Source organism: Capsicum annuum, chromosome 8 (assembly GCF_002878395.1).
Source record: "Capsicum annuum cultivar UCD-10X-F1 chromosome 8, UCD10Xv1.1, whole genome shotgun sequence".
NCBI classification, from domain to species: domain Eukaryota; kingdom Viridiplantae; phylum Streptophyta; class Magnoliopsida; order Solanales; family Solanaceae; genus Capsicum; species Capsicum annuum.
The window spans coordinates 172,808,078-172,827,093 of NC_061118.1; the positions used below are offsets into that span (position 1 = coordinate 172,808,078).

General features: G+C 32.5%; 2 protein-coding genes and 1 long non-coding RNA gene across 36 annotated transcripts in view; 1 reads left to right on the forward strand and 2 right to left on the reverse strand.

The window, feature by feature from the left end:
• Window positions 1–4,966: 4,966 nt before the first annotated feature.
• On the reverse strand, window positions 4,967–6,340 carry LOC124886517. Its single transcript, XR_007043824.1, has 2 exons — window positions 5,863–6,340; window positions 4,967–5,655 (listed from the first exon to the last, which is right to left on the reverse strand). It is a non-coding gene; the product is annotated as an uncharacterized LOC124886517 (long non-coding RNA).
• Window positions 6,341–12,162: 5,822 nt separating this feature from the next.
• Window positions 12,163–18,302, forward strand: LOC107840606. Of its 33 annotated transcripts, none has more exons than XM_016684518.2 (10): window positions 12,163–12,312; window positions 12,713–13,199; window positions 13,489–13,764; window positions 14,331–14,447; window positions 14,652–14,741; window positions 15,621–15,822; window positions 15,950–16,035; window positions 16,124–16,212; window positions 17,297–17,639; window positions 17,844–18,302. In XM_016684518.2, the coding sequence occupies exons 5-9, from the start codon at window positions 14,703–14,705 to the stop codon at window positions 17,313–17,315; spliced, it is 435 nt and encodes a 144-aa protein (XP_016540004.1). In that variant the 5' UTR covers window positions 12,163–12,312; window positions 12,713–13,199; window positions 13,489–13,764; window positions 14,331–14,447; window positions 14,652–14,702; the 3' UTR covers window positions 17,316–17,639; window positions 17,844–18,302. The 33 variants fall into 33 exon arrangements, 14 of the variants coding, with proteins under 14 accessions (XP_016540004.1, XP_047251201.1, XP_047251193.1 ...); XM_047395245.1 differs by having other exon boundaries at window positions 13,489–13,561; XM_047395237.1 differs by having other exon boundaries at window positions 12,164–12,312; window positions 17,385–17,639.
• Window positions 18,269–19,016, reverse strand: part of LOC107840607 — a 4,450-nt gene continuing 3,702 nt past the window's right edge. Inside the window, exons 2-5 of one of the 2 annotated variants that reach the window (XM_047395248.1) lie at window positions 18,789–18,942; window positions 18,606–18,719; window positions 18,440–18,535; window positions 18,269–18,346 (exon numbers count right to left, since the gene is read on the reverse strand). In XM_047395248.1, coding sequence (XP_047251204.1) covers window positions 18,269–18,346; window positions 18,440–18,535; window positions 18,606–18,719; window positions 18,789–18,920 — 420 coding nt within the window. In that variant the 5' untranslated portion in view covers window positions 18,921–18,942. Of the gene's footprint in view, window positions 18,347–18,439; window positions 18,536–18,605; window positions 18,720–18,788; window positions 19,011–19,016 lie in introns of those variants that run through there. The other variant, XM_047395249.1, reaches the window with a different exon arrangement.

Sequence of the window (19,016 nt, forward strand, 5' to 3'; positions counted from 1 at the left end):
CAAGCCTTGCGTTACTAGCTGGGGCTATGCGAGAACAGTAACGTTAAAGGATCTAATGATGACGCTTTAATATTAATAAATGAATTTAATGTCATCTTTTACCAAAATCAAAGGTCACCATAGGCTTGTAGTTGTTGAATTTGAGGGGTCTCGTGCTATTTTGGGAGTGCAATCAATAATTCGGGGCAAGAGTTAATTAGTAGGAAATTACAAAAGCTGCTCTCTTTTTTTGGTTATTTATTTTACACGTATATCAAAAAATTATAAATAAAAAAATAATAATTTTATTAATTCATCTCTTAAAATTTTATAAACAAGTGTGAAATTTTTTTAAAAAGTAAATGAAAAATAATATAAAAAATCTAGTAAGTAATTAATAAAGTGGATAATTAATATAAAATAATTATTTTGAGTAAGATAATAGTAATGAATATGAGAGGGAGTAGTAAACACGATGAGTCAACTGACTGACTGAAGTTAATGATGCTGATTCCCATGTGCATTAAACCCTTCTCCCTTTACTTTCATTTATTTATTGTACTTTTCTGATCCAATAGCCACCAATTTGCCACTTTAATACTAGTAGGTTTGTTAATCTGCATCGTTAAACTTGACACAAACTTTTTAAAAGGATAATGCTAAATGACTATATTTTTTTTGGCCTAAATTTAGCCATAATTATGAAAAAATCTTCATAATCTTATTTTGATTTTATCATATTTTATCATAAAAGGGCAAAAAAAATCTAAAAATTAAGTGTGAATGCAACTTTTTTTTATTGTCGCCAGAAAGACTTTACTGGGGGACTATCAGAAATACTACAACAACAAAACCAATGTATTCCCACATAGTGGGGTATGGGGATAAGATGTACGCAGTTCATACAACTACTTCAAGAGAAGTAGAAAAAATTAATAGTTAGTAAATTACATGTATATTATCTTTCTTTACATTTACCTACAACCAAGCAGTAAGCCAAGTTCCAAATTCTTGATAGGAAATGGTTCAAACATGACCTTTTATAATCTGAGTAGATCAAAATGATTCTATAAAGATTTTGTGTTTTATGAACCGTTTTTCATGTGTAGAAAGTATGTATATAAAAATGTTTTATAATAGGCTACAAAACCAATTGACAGAACAAACTTCATTAGCAAATGAGAAAAAAAAAAAAAAATAACAATTGCAACACCATCATAAAAATATTGATAAAGGGTACTTACATCTTTTAATAAATCTTATACGATGCAAATTTAAATCAATTAAAACAATAGAACCAATAATAAAATAGCGGAAACAAGAGAGCAAACAATAGTGGACGTCCTTTTTTCCTTCATACTTCGAGATTGCAACTAGAGACAATCACTGAGAATTATGTCCCCTCATCTTCTATTACATGTGAATTCTTCATGTTCACACAGTAGTTTCATGACACATTAGAGATTATTGTGTACAACTATTAAGAAAAATAATAAATAACATAGTTAATTTATCATAGTATCTTTATTAAATAATGTTTATATTTTAATTTAAAGAAAAAATAATTAATATAAAGAGTAAAATATTAAAAATAAATTATCTTATCTTGATAAATAAAAAAAATAAGTAAAATGAGACATTAGATTAGAAAATTTGGAATGGGTAAAAAAAATTTGGAATGGGTAAAAAGGAAGAGAGAGTAGTAGTTATGCTAATGCCAATGAGACCATTTTAGTTGGCTTCTTACACTTTTCTGTCCCAACTTTCTTATCATCTAACCTCTTGATTCATTATGGCTTTACCAACTCCTTGTTTGACAGGGAATTTACGACCATCTAGATGTCTTTCGGGTTGACCAATGTGCCAACAACATTCATGAGTTTTATGATTGGTACTTTCAATTTTTTCTTGGATTTAATCGTTAGTTTATTTATTGATGACATTTTAATTACTCTAAGAAAGGAGTATGCAAGATATTTGCGCATACTCTTGGATATTTTGAGAGAGAAGAAGTTTTACGAAGAATTCTTGGGGTCATTTAGTTGGAAAATAATAACTTATTCCATCACTATGATGTAAATGGTAAGATAAGTTGACAAATATCACCAACTAAACCTGAAATAAAATGATCTATTATTTTATTTTGAGACTACTTATCCCTTATAGTTCACCATGACATAGTATATTTCATTGTCCAGTCATTCCAAAATCATGCACCAATATAATATAATATAAAGCCACATTAATTGGAGGCCGGGGTAAAATAATTTTCTTCATCATTTTAATTTAAGAGAATGTTTTAGTCTAGCAGTGAAGGGGGTTTAAAAATAAATCCAAACATGACATTTAAATATGATATTTGTTGTTTGACTCATAGACTTTTAAGGATAAACTCTTTATTATTATTTCTTCGGCATCACTAAACAAGGTTCTGATCCTCCTTTCCAGAATGTAATTGCTGCAGTGCACTTCATTCTAGCTATCTGAATCACCAGCTTCCACTTGCAACAGTCTTATTATTCTCTTTGAGTCCTATATCCTTCATCGTGAAATTCATATTCTTCTTACTCCGGATTACTAGCTAGCATCTTTATCTTAGTCCAGTTGATCAGGCATATCTATCTCCCTCTCTACTTCAGCAAGCAAGTAATTTGTTAAACGTTCATCACCACTGGCCAAATATGAATTTGGGTCATCACCATTTAAATCTTCATCATAATGATTATTATTTTGGACCAAACTATGAGTATCACCAATCCCAAAAACTTCCATTTAAGATTTTCCTTACCCGAATGCCATTTTTTTTAGGATTACAGGAACACTTAAAAGAGTGTTGGTGCATTTTAATATTAAAATCAAATTGCATGACAATTTATGGATACTATAAAGTTGAGAAAGTAGTGACCATTAGATTGTGATAACTCTTATAACATCTCACTTTATTCATTCATATAATTCTACCACTTAAATCCCTTTACTCTCATTAATTCGTATGTGTCTTTAATCTTATGAGTTAGTGGTGAGAATGTGGCCGTAAGTCTCTTGTAACTTCTATCATTATTTTACCTCTTTATGAATTGTAACTCATATAACATATGTAACCTTTAAAATATTCATCTTCTTCACTTAATATCTACTCCCACATTTACTAGACCGAAGAAATACTTCACGGGTATTTGCTTTCTTATGATGTAGAGATGACTTGTAGTATATTGTGAGAGATAAGAAATAGATTGGCATTTTTTTTTTTTTTAATAAGGTCTTGTGGTCGATGGACTTATGACCTTGTTGAATAACTTGTGTAGTCTTTTTGCACTGGAATCGTACTTTTCTTTTTAGAAAAACAAGTGGATTGCCTGTTAACCTAGTCGTCTGCCTTATTTTGATTTAAGAGTTGAATTAATCAATTTATTTGGTCTTATTTCGGGGCAACTTTAAGATACATTTAAAAATATATTGTATGATTCTAAGTGTGCATCACACAAAATTAGAAGCACACTTTATTATTCCGACGTAATTTTTTTAATAAAAAATTCATGCATAGAGACACCGTTAGGAGGAGCAAGCATCATTGTTATTGAGTATCCATGTTTTGAGTATATTTGTTCAATGTTAATGAGTATATTTTAACGTTTAAATCATAAATGTAATTAATATCAAACACAAATTAAACTACATTAGAATTTGAAATGTTTGGGGCATGCTTACCTAGTCTATTTTATATATATACTAATGCGGAATAGCCCGTGCGAACGGCCGGACTCAATATTTAAGAATAAATTTATTTTTTAAAGTGATGTTGATTAAATAATTTCAAAGTTGTTTATCTAACATAATAGTAAATCATCTCATTAAGTGTATACTAAATATTTGATAAATGTTACTAATGATATTAATTAATTTTAAGTGGTGTTTATTAATTAAATGATTTGAAATTTTTTATGTAAAATAAATTTTATATATTTGTGTGCAGTGGCAGAGCCACCTTGTGGTCAGGGTTCATCCGAATCTCCTTTGATGAAAAATATGTTATTTATACATGATTAAAGTTATTTTTATGTATATATATATATATATATATATATATATATATATATTACGTTGAACATATATGATGTTGAACCCCTTTCAGCTAATTTGCGTGCTTACTTTTTCGATTTTGAACTTTCTTAATAAAAATTCTGACTCCGCCACTATTTGAGTGTCAGTAGATCATTGCATATATAGATGCTTTATTGGGTCAATAATCTTTACAAATATGTATATACGGAAGTTTGTAACAATATGTAATCACATAAAAATATTTTTAAAATTTATATAAAATAAAACATAAATATTTGTGATTTATTAATTCTGTCCCTTAGAATATTCTAATTCCTTTTTTATGAACTATAATATACTCATTTAATAAAATTATATTAAAGCTGAAATAGTCACTACCAAAAATTAGGTCTATGGTGACGGTTGCAAAACTGTTGCAATAGGCCACAAAACTGTTGCAATAGGCCTATCGCAACGGTTCAGCAACCGTCCCCTAGGTGGGCGTTGCGATAGGTCTATGGCAATGATTTTTGCGACGGTTGTATAAACTGTCGCCATAGATAGAGCTATAGTGACGATTTTTTATAACCGTTGTCATAGATAGGCCTATTGCGACAGTTATTTTTTGACTTATTGGGACGCCTATTTTCATCTATTGCAACGGTTACGAACCGCCGCAATAGATGCTATTGCAATGATTACGAACTGTCGCAATAAATGCTATTGTGACGCCTTTGCTATTCTGTTGCAACGCTTTTTGACTATCTATTACAACTATTTCATCACCTGTTGGGACGCCTATTTTCATCTATTGCAACGACATGAAACCATTGCAATAACATCTATTGCGACGCTTTTGTTATTAAATTAAAACAATTTATATAAATAGTCGTATTAATGTAAATTTTTATTTATATACATAATAAATTATAACACAATATATACACATCACACAATAAAATCATTAATTAATAATCTCATAATTCAAAATATGCAACAAGCTAGTAATTTAAACCCAAAAGTACTGGAACAAATGAATACATAGAAAATGTGGACAGGGAGTCTTCTGTTCCAATGGAAAGCATCTCACTCAGCTGCATCAAAGCCTCTACCTATTTCCCTTTCTCGCCATTTGCCCTTAAACCAGCTAATATCTTCTTGAGTCGTCCACTCCGGTGAGACGATGATGCTGACCCCATTGCAGAGCTAGGGAGTAAATCATCCAATCCAGCACCCAATTTCCTAAGCAGTCCCTGAAGTGCACTGCTAGATAAAGTCAAATTCTTGTGCAAAATCCCAACACCACCTTGGCTATCATTATCATCGTCCTCACCACCAGCACCACCACCGGAATCTATATTTAATCCCAGACTCCACTCAGCATCCCTATCCGTAACTCAAACCTCGTGTTCTTTCTCCTTATCTAATTCTCTCTTTCATTAGTAAATAAAGCCATTCCATCAGTTTTCATGGCACTAATTGTGTTTGACAATGTACAATTGTACTATTTGTGAGAAAACAAAAAAGAATTTGGAAGTTATTGTTGTATTTGTCAAAATTAACAGAGGGTACCTAGTACGACGCCACTGAGTGAACAGAGAGATACAAGAATTCCACAAACTGTAGAATTCCACCCTACAGTCAAACAAAAAGATGCCATGGCCCTATGTTCAAGTAATAGCAAATATTTTTAAAACTCAGTCTCTTTAAGAGAATAAGCACAAAAAATTGATTCTTTGCAGGAAATTAGGGCACTGAAATCCTACGACACTTTGCAATAAGCACAGAAATACTATTAGAAGTTAGAAATTAAGGTACTAAAATCCTATGGCATTGAAATACCTGCTTCAATAGATTACTAAAATTCAATCGAAAGCGGTCGGAGCATCGGTGGTCAGAGCAGTAGTAGATCGGACCACTGATTTGAGATGTGGAGCACTCGATCGATCGGATGTGTACTGGAGCCTAGATCATTGATTTGAAGATCAATCGATTCGGAGCAGTTGATCGATCTGGAGTAAACGATGATCGGACACCCAAACATTTTGATTTGAAGATTTACTTAGTGTGTTAACCCTTGACACCAAAGTGGATCAGTTATTTTTTAATTTATTTTATTTTTTGTGATATAATTCATTATATTTTGGGGCGCTTTGTAAAAAATTGGGGAGGAAAAAAATTAAAGTCGTTGCAATAGCTTTTTTACTCAATTAAGCGTTGCCAAAGGTGGTTTTATGGTGACGGTTTATGCAAGTGTTGCTATAAATCACTCTATTGCAACGGTTGTATATCAATAGCAATGATTAAAGCTTTTACTAAAACAATTATTTTTGCAACGGTTGGAAGCGTTGCAATAGACCCTCTATAGCAACGCTTTTAGAACCATCGCCAAAAAGTTCATTGCAATGGGGGTAATTTCTAGTAGTGAGTTTTAATAATTTTCACAGATCATGACATTTTTATGTTTATAAAAATAAAGCTACTGCAATTTAAGAAAATAAAATTAATTGCACATTTTAAATAAATTAAAGACCTGCATGAGATTACTTATCAAAGATGTGAAATTTTACCTTTCTATATATGTATGCTACGAGTTCAGGTTGAGTAGGAGCAAGACAAAATATTTGGAATGCAAATTTAATGACTTGAGGCTGAAAAATAAGGTGGTAGTAAAGTTGGACTCTCAGGCGGTGTGTAAGAGGGATAGTTTCATGTATCTTAGGTCCATGATTTCGGGGAATGACGAGATTGATGAGAATGTCTCCCACCGGATTGGGATGGGATGGATGAAGCAGAAGCTCGCCTCGGGGGTGCTATGCGATAGGAAGGTACCGCCTAAGCTTAAAGGAAAGTTCTACAGGGTGACAGTCCGTCGGGCCATGTTGTATGGAGCAAAATGTTGACCAGTTAAGAACTCTCACTTTCAAAAATTGAAGTTAGAGGAAATGCGGATATTGCGTTGGATGTGTGGGTTTACTGGGGGTGACAGAGTTCGGAATGAGCCTATTAGGGAAAAGGTTGGAGGATAAGATGCGAGAAGCCCGTTTGAGATGGTTCGGACATGTGAAGAGGAGGGGCACGGATGCCCCGGTTCGTAGGTGTGAGAAACTTGCTTTGGATGATTTCAGGTGGGGTAAGAGTAGACCGAAGAAATACTGGATAGAGGTTATCAGGCGGGACATGAAGCAGTTACAGCTCACAGAGGACATGACCCTAGATAGGAAGATCTGGAGGACACAGATTAGGATAGAAGGCTAGTGCCATTTTGGGTCGATGAAGTAGGGCATTACTTGATAGTGTATTATTCGTATTTGTTCTTGCTATGACACCTTGTTGCATGCTTTATTACAAATTTGTTTACTGCTCTTTGATTATTATTTCTTGTGGGTGGTGTAAGTATGTACTGTCATCTTATTCTATGTTTTATTAAGGAGTTGTTTATTATTCCGTGTCTTGAGTCAGGGGTTTATCGAAAATAACTTTTCTACTTCTCCAAAAATAATGGTATGGACTGTATACATTTTACCCTCGTTGTTGTTGTATATATTTGTATCCTACAGGTAAAAAACAAAATTACCCGCATTTCACAGGTTATTGTGCACCTTTCAATTTTACTTTTCTTGGGAAACGTGTCAAAATTTTCATTTATGTGGACAACTGTTGTTTTGCTTCCTTTCTTTTATATTTCCTCTGTTGGTCCCAAATTATTCATTTAAAATTTTTTAATTTAATTTTTAATTTTAATTATTTTTTTTATTAATTAAGATGAAATAATTTTTTTTTCATGTTTTACCTTTTGAATTAATTATTTTTTTTTAAATTAAAATATAAACATCATTTAATAAAAATATTATGGTAAACTAAATATGTTATTAATTATTTTTTTCAAATAATATATCATCTCAATTTGAAATGGATAATTTAGGATGGAGGAAGTACTCTTAACACTTATCTTTCCCAAACACGCTGTTTGCTCCTTTCTTTAAAATTTTAGTATGTTCGCGTTATTTTTATCACTTTATTATTCATTTTCTACGCAAAATTAATGCATTCTCTCAAAACAATTCTTCTTTGGTGTAGCTTGGTATGCTCTTTTTTATTATACTGTGATGGTCAGATACCTTACTTTTCTCTCCAAATTTCTTTTTCTTAATTAAATATTTGTGAGTCTTCGGTATTGAAATATTGAAAATGGCACAAAAAATTCTCTTTTTTTTTTTTTTTCTGTGTTAATAGTTACATTTAAAATTATTTTTCTCATTAATTTGAAAATGTAATGTGTATAGATTATTTGCATGTGATTTTTTATTTCTTTTACCATTTGATATTTATTGAATTTTTTTATAAAATTGAATATTCAAAGTAATTGTATGTGGGTGTTTTTGATCATTTTTTTGCTTAGATTTTGTTTTAAATTGTTGTTGTTAAAAGTTGCACCATGCTTGGAATCTCCATCACAGGAAAAGCATCAAATTTTTCATTTTTTCCCTTATTTAGTTTAGTGTGATATTGATGAAGTCACCAAGGTGGCAGGACACACAAGGAGTTTCAATGAAAAGTTTTTGAAATTGTCAGTAGCAAATGCATTTGGTCCAACTAATATTCAAAATGACCATATTATCCTCACGTAAACTGAAATTACATGAAAGCACATATATTGACGGAGACACGTGTGCATGTTGCCCAAACTCCCTCTTATACCATAATACTAGGGTAGTAATGTCCGTGGTGCTGTGCACGGGCCTAACGATAAATGATAACTTCTAAAATTGCTTTAATTATTTTAATTTGTTGTACATATATACTTAAAGAATTAAAAAAAAATTAAATAAAGAATAATATTATACTTGAGCTATAGTTAAATAAGGATAGGAAAAGTATTGCAAATTATATTATGTGATATAACTTCCTTCCCAATTTATGTATTATGTGGTTATTTGTATTACAAATTATAGCTTTATTATTTATATAATTGTATATTCTTCTGTTCAATTTATGTGACACGTTATTTTTAATTCATCCTAAAAAAAATATCATATTTTTATACACAAAAATAATTTAACTTTTAAAATTCTCTTGTTAGTCTTAATAAAATGATTTATAACGATAAAAATAGTCTTGTAACAATTTTAAGTTGTGGACAAGAAAAACACCTGTTATGGATAAAAAAAATTGAAAAAAGAATAATTACATTTATTATTACTTAATTATTAATAATAAAATATAATTAAAATTTGAACAATATAATTTAAGTATAAATAACATAAATACCAACTCTTTTAGAAGTAATTATACTCTCTCCCACTTTTTTAATTACTTTACTCTCTCTTCCTATTAATATACATAACATAGCCGACATATACATAACATTCTGTGTATATGTTAGAATTTTTATAATATGTTTAGGGAGTTGAAATTTTTTGTAATATTGAAAACACAAGTTGTGTAATTTTTAGATTATTAAAACTCTTTGGGTAATGCAAAAGAATGGGGCAAGGCCCAAATTAAGCATCTACACTAAACACGTATTTAAAGGTATAAATAACATAAATATCAACCTTTTAAAAATAATTATACTCTCTTCCACTTTTTTAATTACTTTACTTTCTCTCCTTATTAATATACATAACATAATTGACACATACATAACATTCTGTGTATATGTGGAATTTTTGTAATATGTTTAGGGAGTTGAGATTTTTTATAATGTTAAAAACATAAATTGTGTATTTGTATAATTTTTAGTATTTAAAATGCTTTGCTAAATTAAAATTAAAAGTGGGATGGTGGCAGTCCTTTCCTTTCCGGTCATTCGCCTAGATTTCGTTATGCTATAGAATCAGTTGATTTCTCTTCTATTCCTTCATTGTTCAAGTTATTTTGTTGTGGTTGCTTCTTAGTTTCTTCTTCCCTCTATTATCTTTTCCTACTCATTTCTTGGTAATGATATTTGATAAACATTTTCTCTTATCTTGGATGATCTTTTTACATGCATGTCACTATATTTCAATTTTCTTTAGTTTATATGTTTCAAATTGATGAATAGACACTTTAGCGATATCTTCGAATATAGTATAAGTTCTTCATGTCTTTTCCTTTTTAATTTCTTCTTTTTGAGTCTATTGTGGGAGCCCCCAATTTGATGTGCTTTAGAAGCAGTTGTAGAATTCAAAATCAGTTGCTTTATCTTCCGTTGAAGTATAACTTTCATTAGATTTATAGATCTTTTATATTTTTTCATAGATCTGATTTTGTGTTTAATGATTATCGAGAGATAATCTTTGGTTTGAAAATTGAGATGTTGTATTCTTAAATTAGGTGCAGATATATTTTCTAAGAAATGTTGATTTTGCCTATAAGCTAATTCAATTTAATCTGAGAAATAATCGATCAAGCTCAGAAAAGACACAAAGTATCAAGATGTACAAAGGAGGCGGCAATAATTTTTGACAAATAAAATCCACTTATTCAGCTACAAATAAGTCCCAAACTGAAATGACGACAATATCCCTTACGATGAAACATACATGTTGACGGATTGATGATTACATAATCCCTAACTCCCTCTTATATAATAAGAGAAAATAATAATAATAGTAATAATGGAAAAGATAAGAAGGGAAAGAGAATATGTATATATATATATATATTTTTATATTTATATAGAAGCGTTGATTTCGACATGTCTACTACATGCCATTGATTTTCTAATAAGGGTAATTTAGTGATTCAACTATACAAACTGATATGGGAGTACGTGTAACACCTACCAATGTCTAAACACAGAGTAAAGGTCCAAAATCATTCATTATCTTTGCTTTAGACACAAAATAATGCATATTCTTTCAACTATAGTACTAATAGTCCTTTTTATTTAGTAAAGTAGTGCATTTTTAGTCATAACCCTAATACCGTTAACTTTTTTAATAGTAATCAATCACCTTTCTATCACACTATTTTTTTCCCTCCAAAAAAACCTCACTTGCAAAATGTTGCTGACAAGGGTTTGAATCAATTTGAGCCTTGAGATTTTCTGTCGCTAGTCACTATGATTTTCATTTAGTTATAAGGGCATAAGTTCTTGGGGATCTCTTGTGTTCATGGACTGAATGCACAGCCAATGAGGGAGGAAAAAATGCATTCCAATAAACACAAGGACTCCGAGCTCAGCCTTTTCACCAACAGCTGGCCGACGAGGACGAACCAAGTATATTTGGGTTGTACACCATAAGCAGTATAAGGAAGTAATTACCAACATCAGCTTGACAGAGTTGATAACTTGTAACTTGAGCAGTTTCAGCGGCTTCACTCTACAAGATAGTTGCGATCCAAAAATGACACGTTAACGATAGAGCAAGCATCTGAAACGAAAGTAAAATCTCATTGACCAATCCATCAGTAAACACCTGTTAATGTAAATAAAGTCAGTTATCAAGCAATAACATAAAACGCAAACCACCACCACAACAACTGGATTTATTGGTGTGCGACAAGAAAATGCTCAAACTAAATTGTAACTTTCTGTTAGTATAATGTTTATTGTTTAGGCACAGGAGGTCATCACCGTTTTCTTGTTAGACAAAAAATTTTGTGAAGTTTATTAGTGGACTTTGTATGTCTTATTCATTTTTATACTTAATAAAGTCGAAACGTTGTGCTTTGTTAATGTTTTAGGTGGCAACCTTTTACGATGATGTTCTTATTCCAGAATCTCTTCAAGTGGAACGTTTCATAAATGTGACATTTAATCACCTCAAAGAAGTTAATTCGGAAGGTTTTGTAGTCTAAGAGCTTGAGTTGAAACATATAAAGCTTATCTTAGCCAAAATCTTTGATGCTAATGAAAAATCTAACCAACCTCTATTGACCTGCTGAAGAATCTGGCATCACCTAGCGTAAAAGTTGACATAATCTTTAATCTTCATGAGTCTTATCAGATCATGAAATCAATAAATTGAAACAATTATTGATGTAGTGATATAGAGAAATCTAAATTGTTGATGCCTCAAGGCTTATTTAATGTGTTTTTGCGTTGATTTCAGTTGTCTAATGGTGCTCATATTTACCTAATATAAAGGTGAGTAGGCTGCTGTTAAAAAAAATTAATGGTGTTAAAATTGTGTTTAAAAATATACTATTTTTAAAATAAAAAGGACTATTAATATATCAATTGAAAGAATATGTATTATTTTGCATCTAAAGTAAAAGATGGTAATATATTCTATTCTGATTCCTCTGTCTCTCAGTGGCTTTGTTAAACACGAAACAGGAGCAGGACATTGTCTGGCGTAGGTAATGATTTCTTGCCAAAAAATTACTACTTACTATTTCACATCTCACCAAACATCTTTAATTTTTGACTTTCTGGGTTATAGTTTTTGGGTTTTATTGGGCTTTATTTTTTTTCTAATTCTGTTTTGTAAGTAGACTGAATTGTTTACTTGTGGTTTTCATTAGATCCCTTCGATTAGATTGATTGCTTACTACGGATTTCTGTCCATCCGTAATTTTAATGGACGAATTCTTTAAAGAAAACCCAATTCACTTTTTCATTTTCTACATAGATTAGATTCATTTACAAAATCTAGATCTGTAAATTGGCTGTGTGCAGTGAAGATAAATTTCGAATTACCTGCTCGCTTTTTCATTATATATATTTCGAAGACCCAATTTGATTTTCTGTTTTTTTAAGGATTTGTACAGATAGCTACCCTCCCTGCAACGGAAGCTCAAGTTGGTCCCCTTTTGGAGCTGCTGCATCTAGTTTTCTAGACATAAAAGCTGAAGAAAGTCATGGAAATGGAGATGTTAATATTGTTTTTTACTCTTAGTCTTCAAGTTTGACTTTTTCGTGATGATATTTGGCATTTTTGGTTAAAGGGCACTAAGAAAGATTTGAACTTTCAAAAGAATTGGACCAAAATTAGGATTCTAGAAGTGGACAAAAGTGTGAAAAATTTTGAATTCTTTTGCTGCTTTTTGGAGAAAGAGAAGATGATGTGTGCTTGTTCAAGAGAGCAATTCAAATTTGATGAGCCAGCCCCAGAATCTCCCGAGTCATTGGCTACCCGGAATTTTTCAGCCAGTGGCATTTCTTCAAGAACTGGAACAATAGATTGGGATTCAAAACTTGATGAAGTTGAATCAACTTTAAAGAGACACTTTCCTTGACCTATGAGGTAATAGCTCTCCCACCCCAACCCTTTAAAACTTATTTAGCATTGTGAATTAAAGATATGAGTCAGTCAACTAATAGTTACTATCTCACAAAGTCACTCTTTTTTTTTTTTGAAAAATGTTGAATCGAGAAAATGATGGCTTTCTAAGACAACCATTTGTGAAATCAACACGATTCATAGAGCAAACTTTATCTTGTTTGATGATTGATGATCACTTTGTTCACCCTATTTAGTGGAAGGTCTTAAGCTTTATGTAAGTAGATTTTGTTCTTTTGTGGTTGGGGTGCAGGAAAGAAGAGCATTGTTGGGGAAGCTAGAATATCAAAGAGGGAACTTTGATGCTGCCCTTCAAGTGTTTCAGGGTATAGATATTAGAACCCTGTCCTTGAGAATGTCTAAAGCCTTTACTGAGAGAACGAGGCCATTAAAACGGTGCTTCAACGGTGATATCGTGCCTGCTGGCATGATGTCACTGCATTCTGTGAATCTACTTCTTGAAGCAACTTTGCTTAAAGGAAAATCCCTAGAGGAGTTCAGCCAAATCAAAGTTAAAGCCGTGTCTCCTGTATGTTATTTGATTTTGCTATCACTTTGCATTATATTTCTAGGAGACTGAAAATGTATTATCAAATCTTAGTACTGTATTCAATTGAAAGATGAACACTATGTTAATGTGTTGAGGGGTGTGTTGTCAGTTTTTCGGTACTGATTTGGCTGCATATGGTTTTTTACAAGAAGCAGCTTGAGGGAGAGAGGAGTTATAGATGGTCCATTGGGGAGGTTGATGGAGGGGATGTCTAATGCCAGATTCTCTGTAGTTGTAGGCGGAGAGATAAGATCTGATGCCAGAAATGTTAGTTGAAGGTTGGAGGAGATTGTTTTTCTCAATTTTACCCTTGAAATTTGTTGTGTTTTTTAATGTGATGTTACGGAGGGTTGGGGAATATATAAAAACCGAATGTCATATGTAAAGATTAATGACTCGATATTCTACTTGTTATTGTTTTGATCAGTTCATTGTTTCTTTTGAAATTACTGTATATATTATTTATGATTTGATCTGTCAGTATACACGGTGGAGTTTTATGTTGTCGGTGTTCACACATAGTGGTATTTTCTTTACTTTTACAGGACAATCAAGACTGTTTAGATTTAGCAGCAACTTACAGGTTAATTGATGAAGTGTGGCCTTTTGTTGTAGAGGTCTTCGTGTGAAGTGTCCTGAATGTTGATACATTTGCTAATCTGGTATTACCAATTCATCAGCACCGTGTTTTTTTTTTTTTTTTTTACATTTTTTGTACACATTGTCATGGTGATTGCATTACTCTTTATATTCTTGTCCATGTTACTTGGGATCAGAATTTGACCGAGTGTATACTAATAAAAATACTTGAACACGTTGTAAATCATAAACTTGTAAGTTTGACTAGGAACTTATATCTTTTGCAGTTTGTGATTATCTCTCTTACTGGTTGGGGTTTCTCCTTCTATGGAGGTTATATGCTCTTCACAGGAGGAAAGCAAGAGAAGAAGGAAGAGGTACATTTGTTCTGTTATTCTTGTATTGGAATATATTGTAGCTATTAATATTGTTTTAACACTTTGGTTGAAGCAAATGGGATATTTAGTTTCTATGTTCGTATAGTGAGTCCAATTTTTGTGCAAATGGCAGTGCAATATGCTAAGATTTTCAACTCCATTTAACTGTTTTCTAGCATTTCGCTGACTGAAATTTGGACAGGTGTTCACCATATAAGATTTGCTTGGTATGTAGGAAAATTGCCTTTCACAGAAAATAGTTTCTTGGTAAGTAAACTATATTGTTCCGGAAGCAAGAGCATTTATATAATCTGAGCAAACAGTATGAAATGCGTGTTGGGGCAGGGTGGTGGGGTGGAAGTATTGGTATGGGGAGTGTGTATCTTACTCACAAATCAATGAGTTGAACAAAGAAAAAAGATAAAGACTGCATCAAAGTGATCCTTATTGCTAAGCGTGCTTCTATGGTGCATAATAGACAAACACTTGTATGCATATTGGTTTTAACAAGGACAAGGTCTTGGTACTTCAATTTTTTCTATCACATTGGGTATCGCACCGTCCACCTTCACTATTTGATTAAAACATTGTTTAGAAAGAGGAACTCTCCGTTTGAATTAAAAAGGTATACATGGAGGAATTGTTGGTCCAGTTATTCGATTTTGGCAATCTATTTTTAGGCTTATTTTAAAACCAGTGAACACTTTGGTTTGGTAAATATGAGATAAGATAATGTTAATGATTCTTTTCTCCTTTCAGTTCTCCTTCATTGTCTTCTTCTTTTAGGTGTGTACTTGATAGGTTAAATGTGTATCAATAATGACAAGTATAAAAACGAATATGGGAGTAGTATTTTAATTAGCTATCTTAATTGTGAAGATGAAGGAAATGAGGATTAGTGTGAAATGTTGTGGGCAGAAACAAACAGAGAAACAAACAGATAAGAACAAAGAGATGGCCACACTTTCTGGCAGTAATAATGGCAAACAGAAATGTAAGAGCGACAAGTGCAAAACTGAGGGAACAGAGAAATACAAACCAAGGCCACAGTGGCAGCATAGTCCGAGTAACCTTATTCCGCGTAATAGTCCTTTATTCCTTTTTTTCGATTCTCATTCTGATAGTATATGGTGATTTTTGTATGTGAGTATAATTTGTTTTATAGAAGCTTAAAAATTACATTTGCTTTCTGCAAAATTTTTAAATAGAAGTTCCAATTGACGAGTTATCTCAGACGTTGCAAAGAGGGAGTTCTCCTATTAGTTGTACGAGGAAGGTAAACAAGACTGATAAGGTAACAGTGAGAGGTCAGCTTTTTTGAGACTCCGAAAATTATAACTCTCAAAAAAGTTGAGATCGAGATCGAAATTGTTATATAACAGGCTTTAGTGAAATGGAATGGTGATGGAATAAAAGGTTTGTCCAGACTAGGACTAAGTAGCAAAAACAGGAGCATTGCTTTAATATTCAGGTGCGTACTTGAAAGTTCATTTGATTTATTTTTCAACTTCATTGACTAATGGATATTATAGTTATAGTTTATTGAAGTGGGAATGGTCACTACTTGACATAAAAATTTTGACAATATGTTCTCCCCAATATATTGGGTATTTTTAAGGTTCAAGTATGATAATATATTCTTATTCTATATTTTCCAATGAACACATGTTTTGGAACGATTAACAATTAGAACTAATATAACAATTAACATGAACATATAGTGTACTCACTTTGCATCCCTTTAGATGACGCGCTTACTATTTAAATTCATTGACATCGTTAAATTTTGATGGCTGAGGTTTTTAGTTAACACTATAAGCAGATAGTTGTGATTTCTGCTGTCTCATAACATTTAGTTTTATGAACACTATTGACGCTTGGTAGAATTTCTAACCTCAGTATGGAATTTCAGCTACTGAACCTTTGCAACAGCCAGTTCACTTTATTGTTATTGTGGAAGAGAAACTAGACCTGGAGGATGTAGTCTGAGGAGTACTCACACGAACTTTACAACGAGGAACTCACTTTGAAGTGATGAATCAGAAACTTCACATGAACTGTAGAATAAGGGACTCACTTAGAAATGACAAATCATAAACACTGATATTGAAAGTGAAGTTGTACCCTGATGTTCTTTCATTTGAAAATGTTGTTCCTGCTCAAATCTAGACTTTACTCTGTCAAACTTAAATGGTTCAATATGGAAGTTATGGAAAGGGAATGTATATTGTGTTATAAAAAAAGGGCAACCCGGTGCACTAAAGCTACCGTTATGCGCGGTGTCCGGGAAGGGCCCCACCACAAGGGTGTATCGTACGCAACCATACCTTGCATTTCGTTAGGAAAAAAATAGTCAGTCTGTGCTTGAATTAAATGAGTATTAAATTTCAGAAAATCTGTCCTTTTTTATCTACATTCGCAGTTATTAGCCTCATATAGCCTATATAGGTATTCTGATGTCCTCGTAAGGACAATTTAGAGTACAAGAAATGTTTTGTTTTCTTGTCAATTGTACCTGTTCATTTCTCTAATTGTTTCTTAAATTCTTGTTGTAGAGTGGAAAAGCGCGTCTAGGTTATATCATCTATCACTAAATCAAGTTTTCACCTGAATGTCTTCTTGATTGACTGGACTTGTCATCAGAGCACCATACTACCTTTCTCCGGAAGTTGCAAATCTGCTGTTCATGTTTGGAGACTCAAAAGCAGAAGAAACATCCACAATAAAAGAAACTTAAACACGATTCATGTTGAGGCAAGTTCAATGGCCTTGTTGCAGATGGTGATGAGGATCAATAGCTGGCAGAATGGGCATAAGCACTCTTGCATAGTCTCAGGCTCCGATTCCCTGGTCTTTCTCAAACTGCACTTGACAGGAACAAAATGCGAGTTTAACAAGGTAGGTGATACTAACTCGCATGAAGAGTATATGACGAAGTATAGCAGATAGGGGACATTGTGTGCAATGTTTATTTATGTTGATAATAGAAGAAATATCATGAGTATATCTTTCTTAATAATAATAAATCTTTAGTCCACTGTCACAATGCAATAACAACTGGATGCACAGTGACACAGCTGACTTTAATTTGTTCTACTGCAGGATGTTGGGCAGTCAATTCTCTAGAGCTACTCAAGGGTCATGGAGAGTTTGGCATTTAATATCATGGCGAGGATTGATGATGTACTGTACGTGGATGATGCAACAAAACAATGTGCTGCAGCAGAGTCCATATCCCTTTTCAATAGGGGAGGTTTGGGTGGTCTTCCAGTCCAAAAGCGGATGTCACCAAGCCCCTTCTCTGTAAAGCATTCCCCAATTAACGTCTCCATTTGTGGCCCATGTAACTCAGTTTCTCCTTCTAAGGCTAGTTCAAAGGTGCCATTTGTGAAACAGAGTAGTCACCCACAACAGTTGGTTTCATAAACAAATCAAATCCCAACCCCACAAATCATTTGACAGTTGTGTTTAGACATAGAACAGTTGTTATGGAACCAAATCGTAGGACGATTATTGTTATGGAAGTCTTATAAAAATACCTTAAGGGACTTCTCTAATGCAGTAACCCTCTCCTCCAAGGCATCAATCCTTTTTTTCGTAATTCCCTGAAAATAAAAAAGAAATCATGAAAGCTCATTTTATTAGTCTTTTCAATTCAAAGCTATTATATTATTGTTATGGAAGTTATATAAAAATACTTTAGGGGACTTCTCTATTGCAGTAACCCTCTCCTCCAAGACATCAATCCTTTTTGACTTCTCTAAGTTCCTTTTCTGCTGAACCAGCGTCATTCCCTGAAAATAAAAAAGAATTCATGAAAGTTCATTTTATTAGTCTTTTCAATTCAAAGCTATAATATCATACCCCTGTAATTATAAAGCCACTGTAGAGATTACATCCTTTGGCTAATGTTTCATCATCAGATAACATTTCAGGAAGTTTTGGGTCCTGCGTTCTGCTAATATGGTTGTGATACATCTGTGTAAATAAAAAAATTTAGATGTTTTTTTTTAATAAAAGTGTTTTTGTTTTTAATATAACTGTTACCTTTCCTGATTTAGTAAACAGGTGATTTAGTGTTGTGGAATGTTTAGCTCCACGCCTCAGCATATGGCCACCTGCTATAGTCGCCGCTTTTACCATAGCGGTGAAGATTTCAAAGAACTCCACTTCTACCATTTTGTTTAATCAAAAAGGAAGTCTGAAAATTCAAATTGAACAAAATTGAACAAGTTACGAGCTGTAGCATAGCTATGAGTAAAATGCAAAGCTGTA

Excerpts from the sequence above, each read along its gene's own strand:
- LOC107840606 (XM_047395237.1), top strand. The coding sequence starts at position 14,703 with ATGCTCTTCACAGGAGGAAAGCAAGAGAAGAAGGAAGAG. Across the intron at positions 14,742-15,620 it reads AGCAAGAGAAGAAGGAAGAG|ATGAAGGAAATGAGGATTAG; the intron begins GTACATTTGTTC and ends TTAATTGTGAAG. Across the intron at positions 15,823-15,949 it reads TCCGAGTAACCTTATTCCGC|AAGTTCCAATTGACGAGTTA; the intron begins GTAATAGTCCTT and ends ATTTTTAAATAG.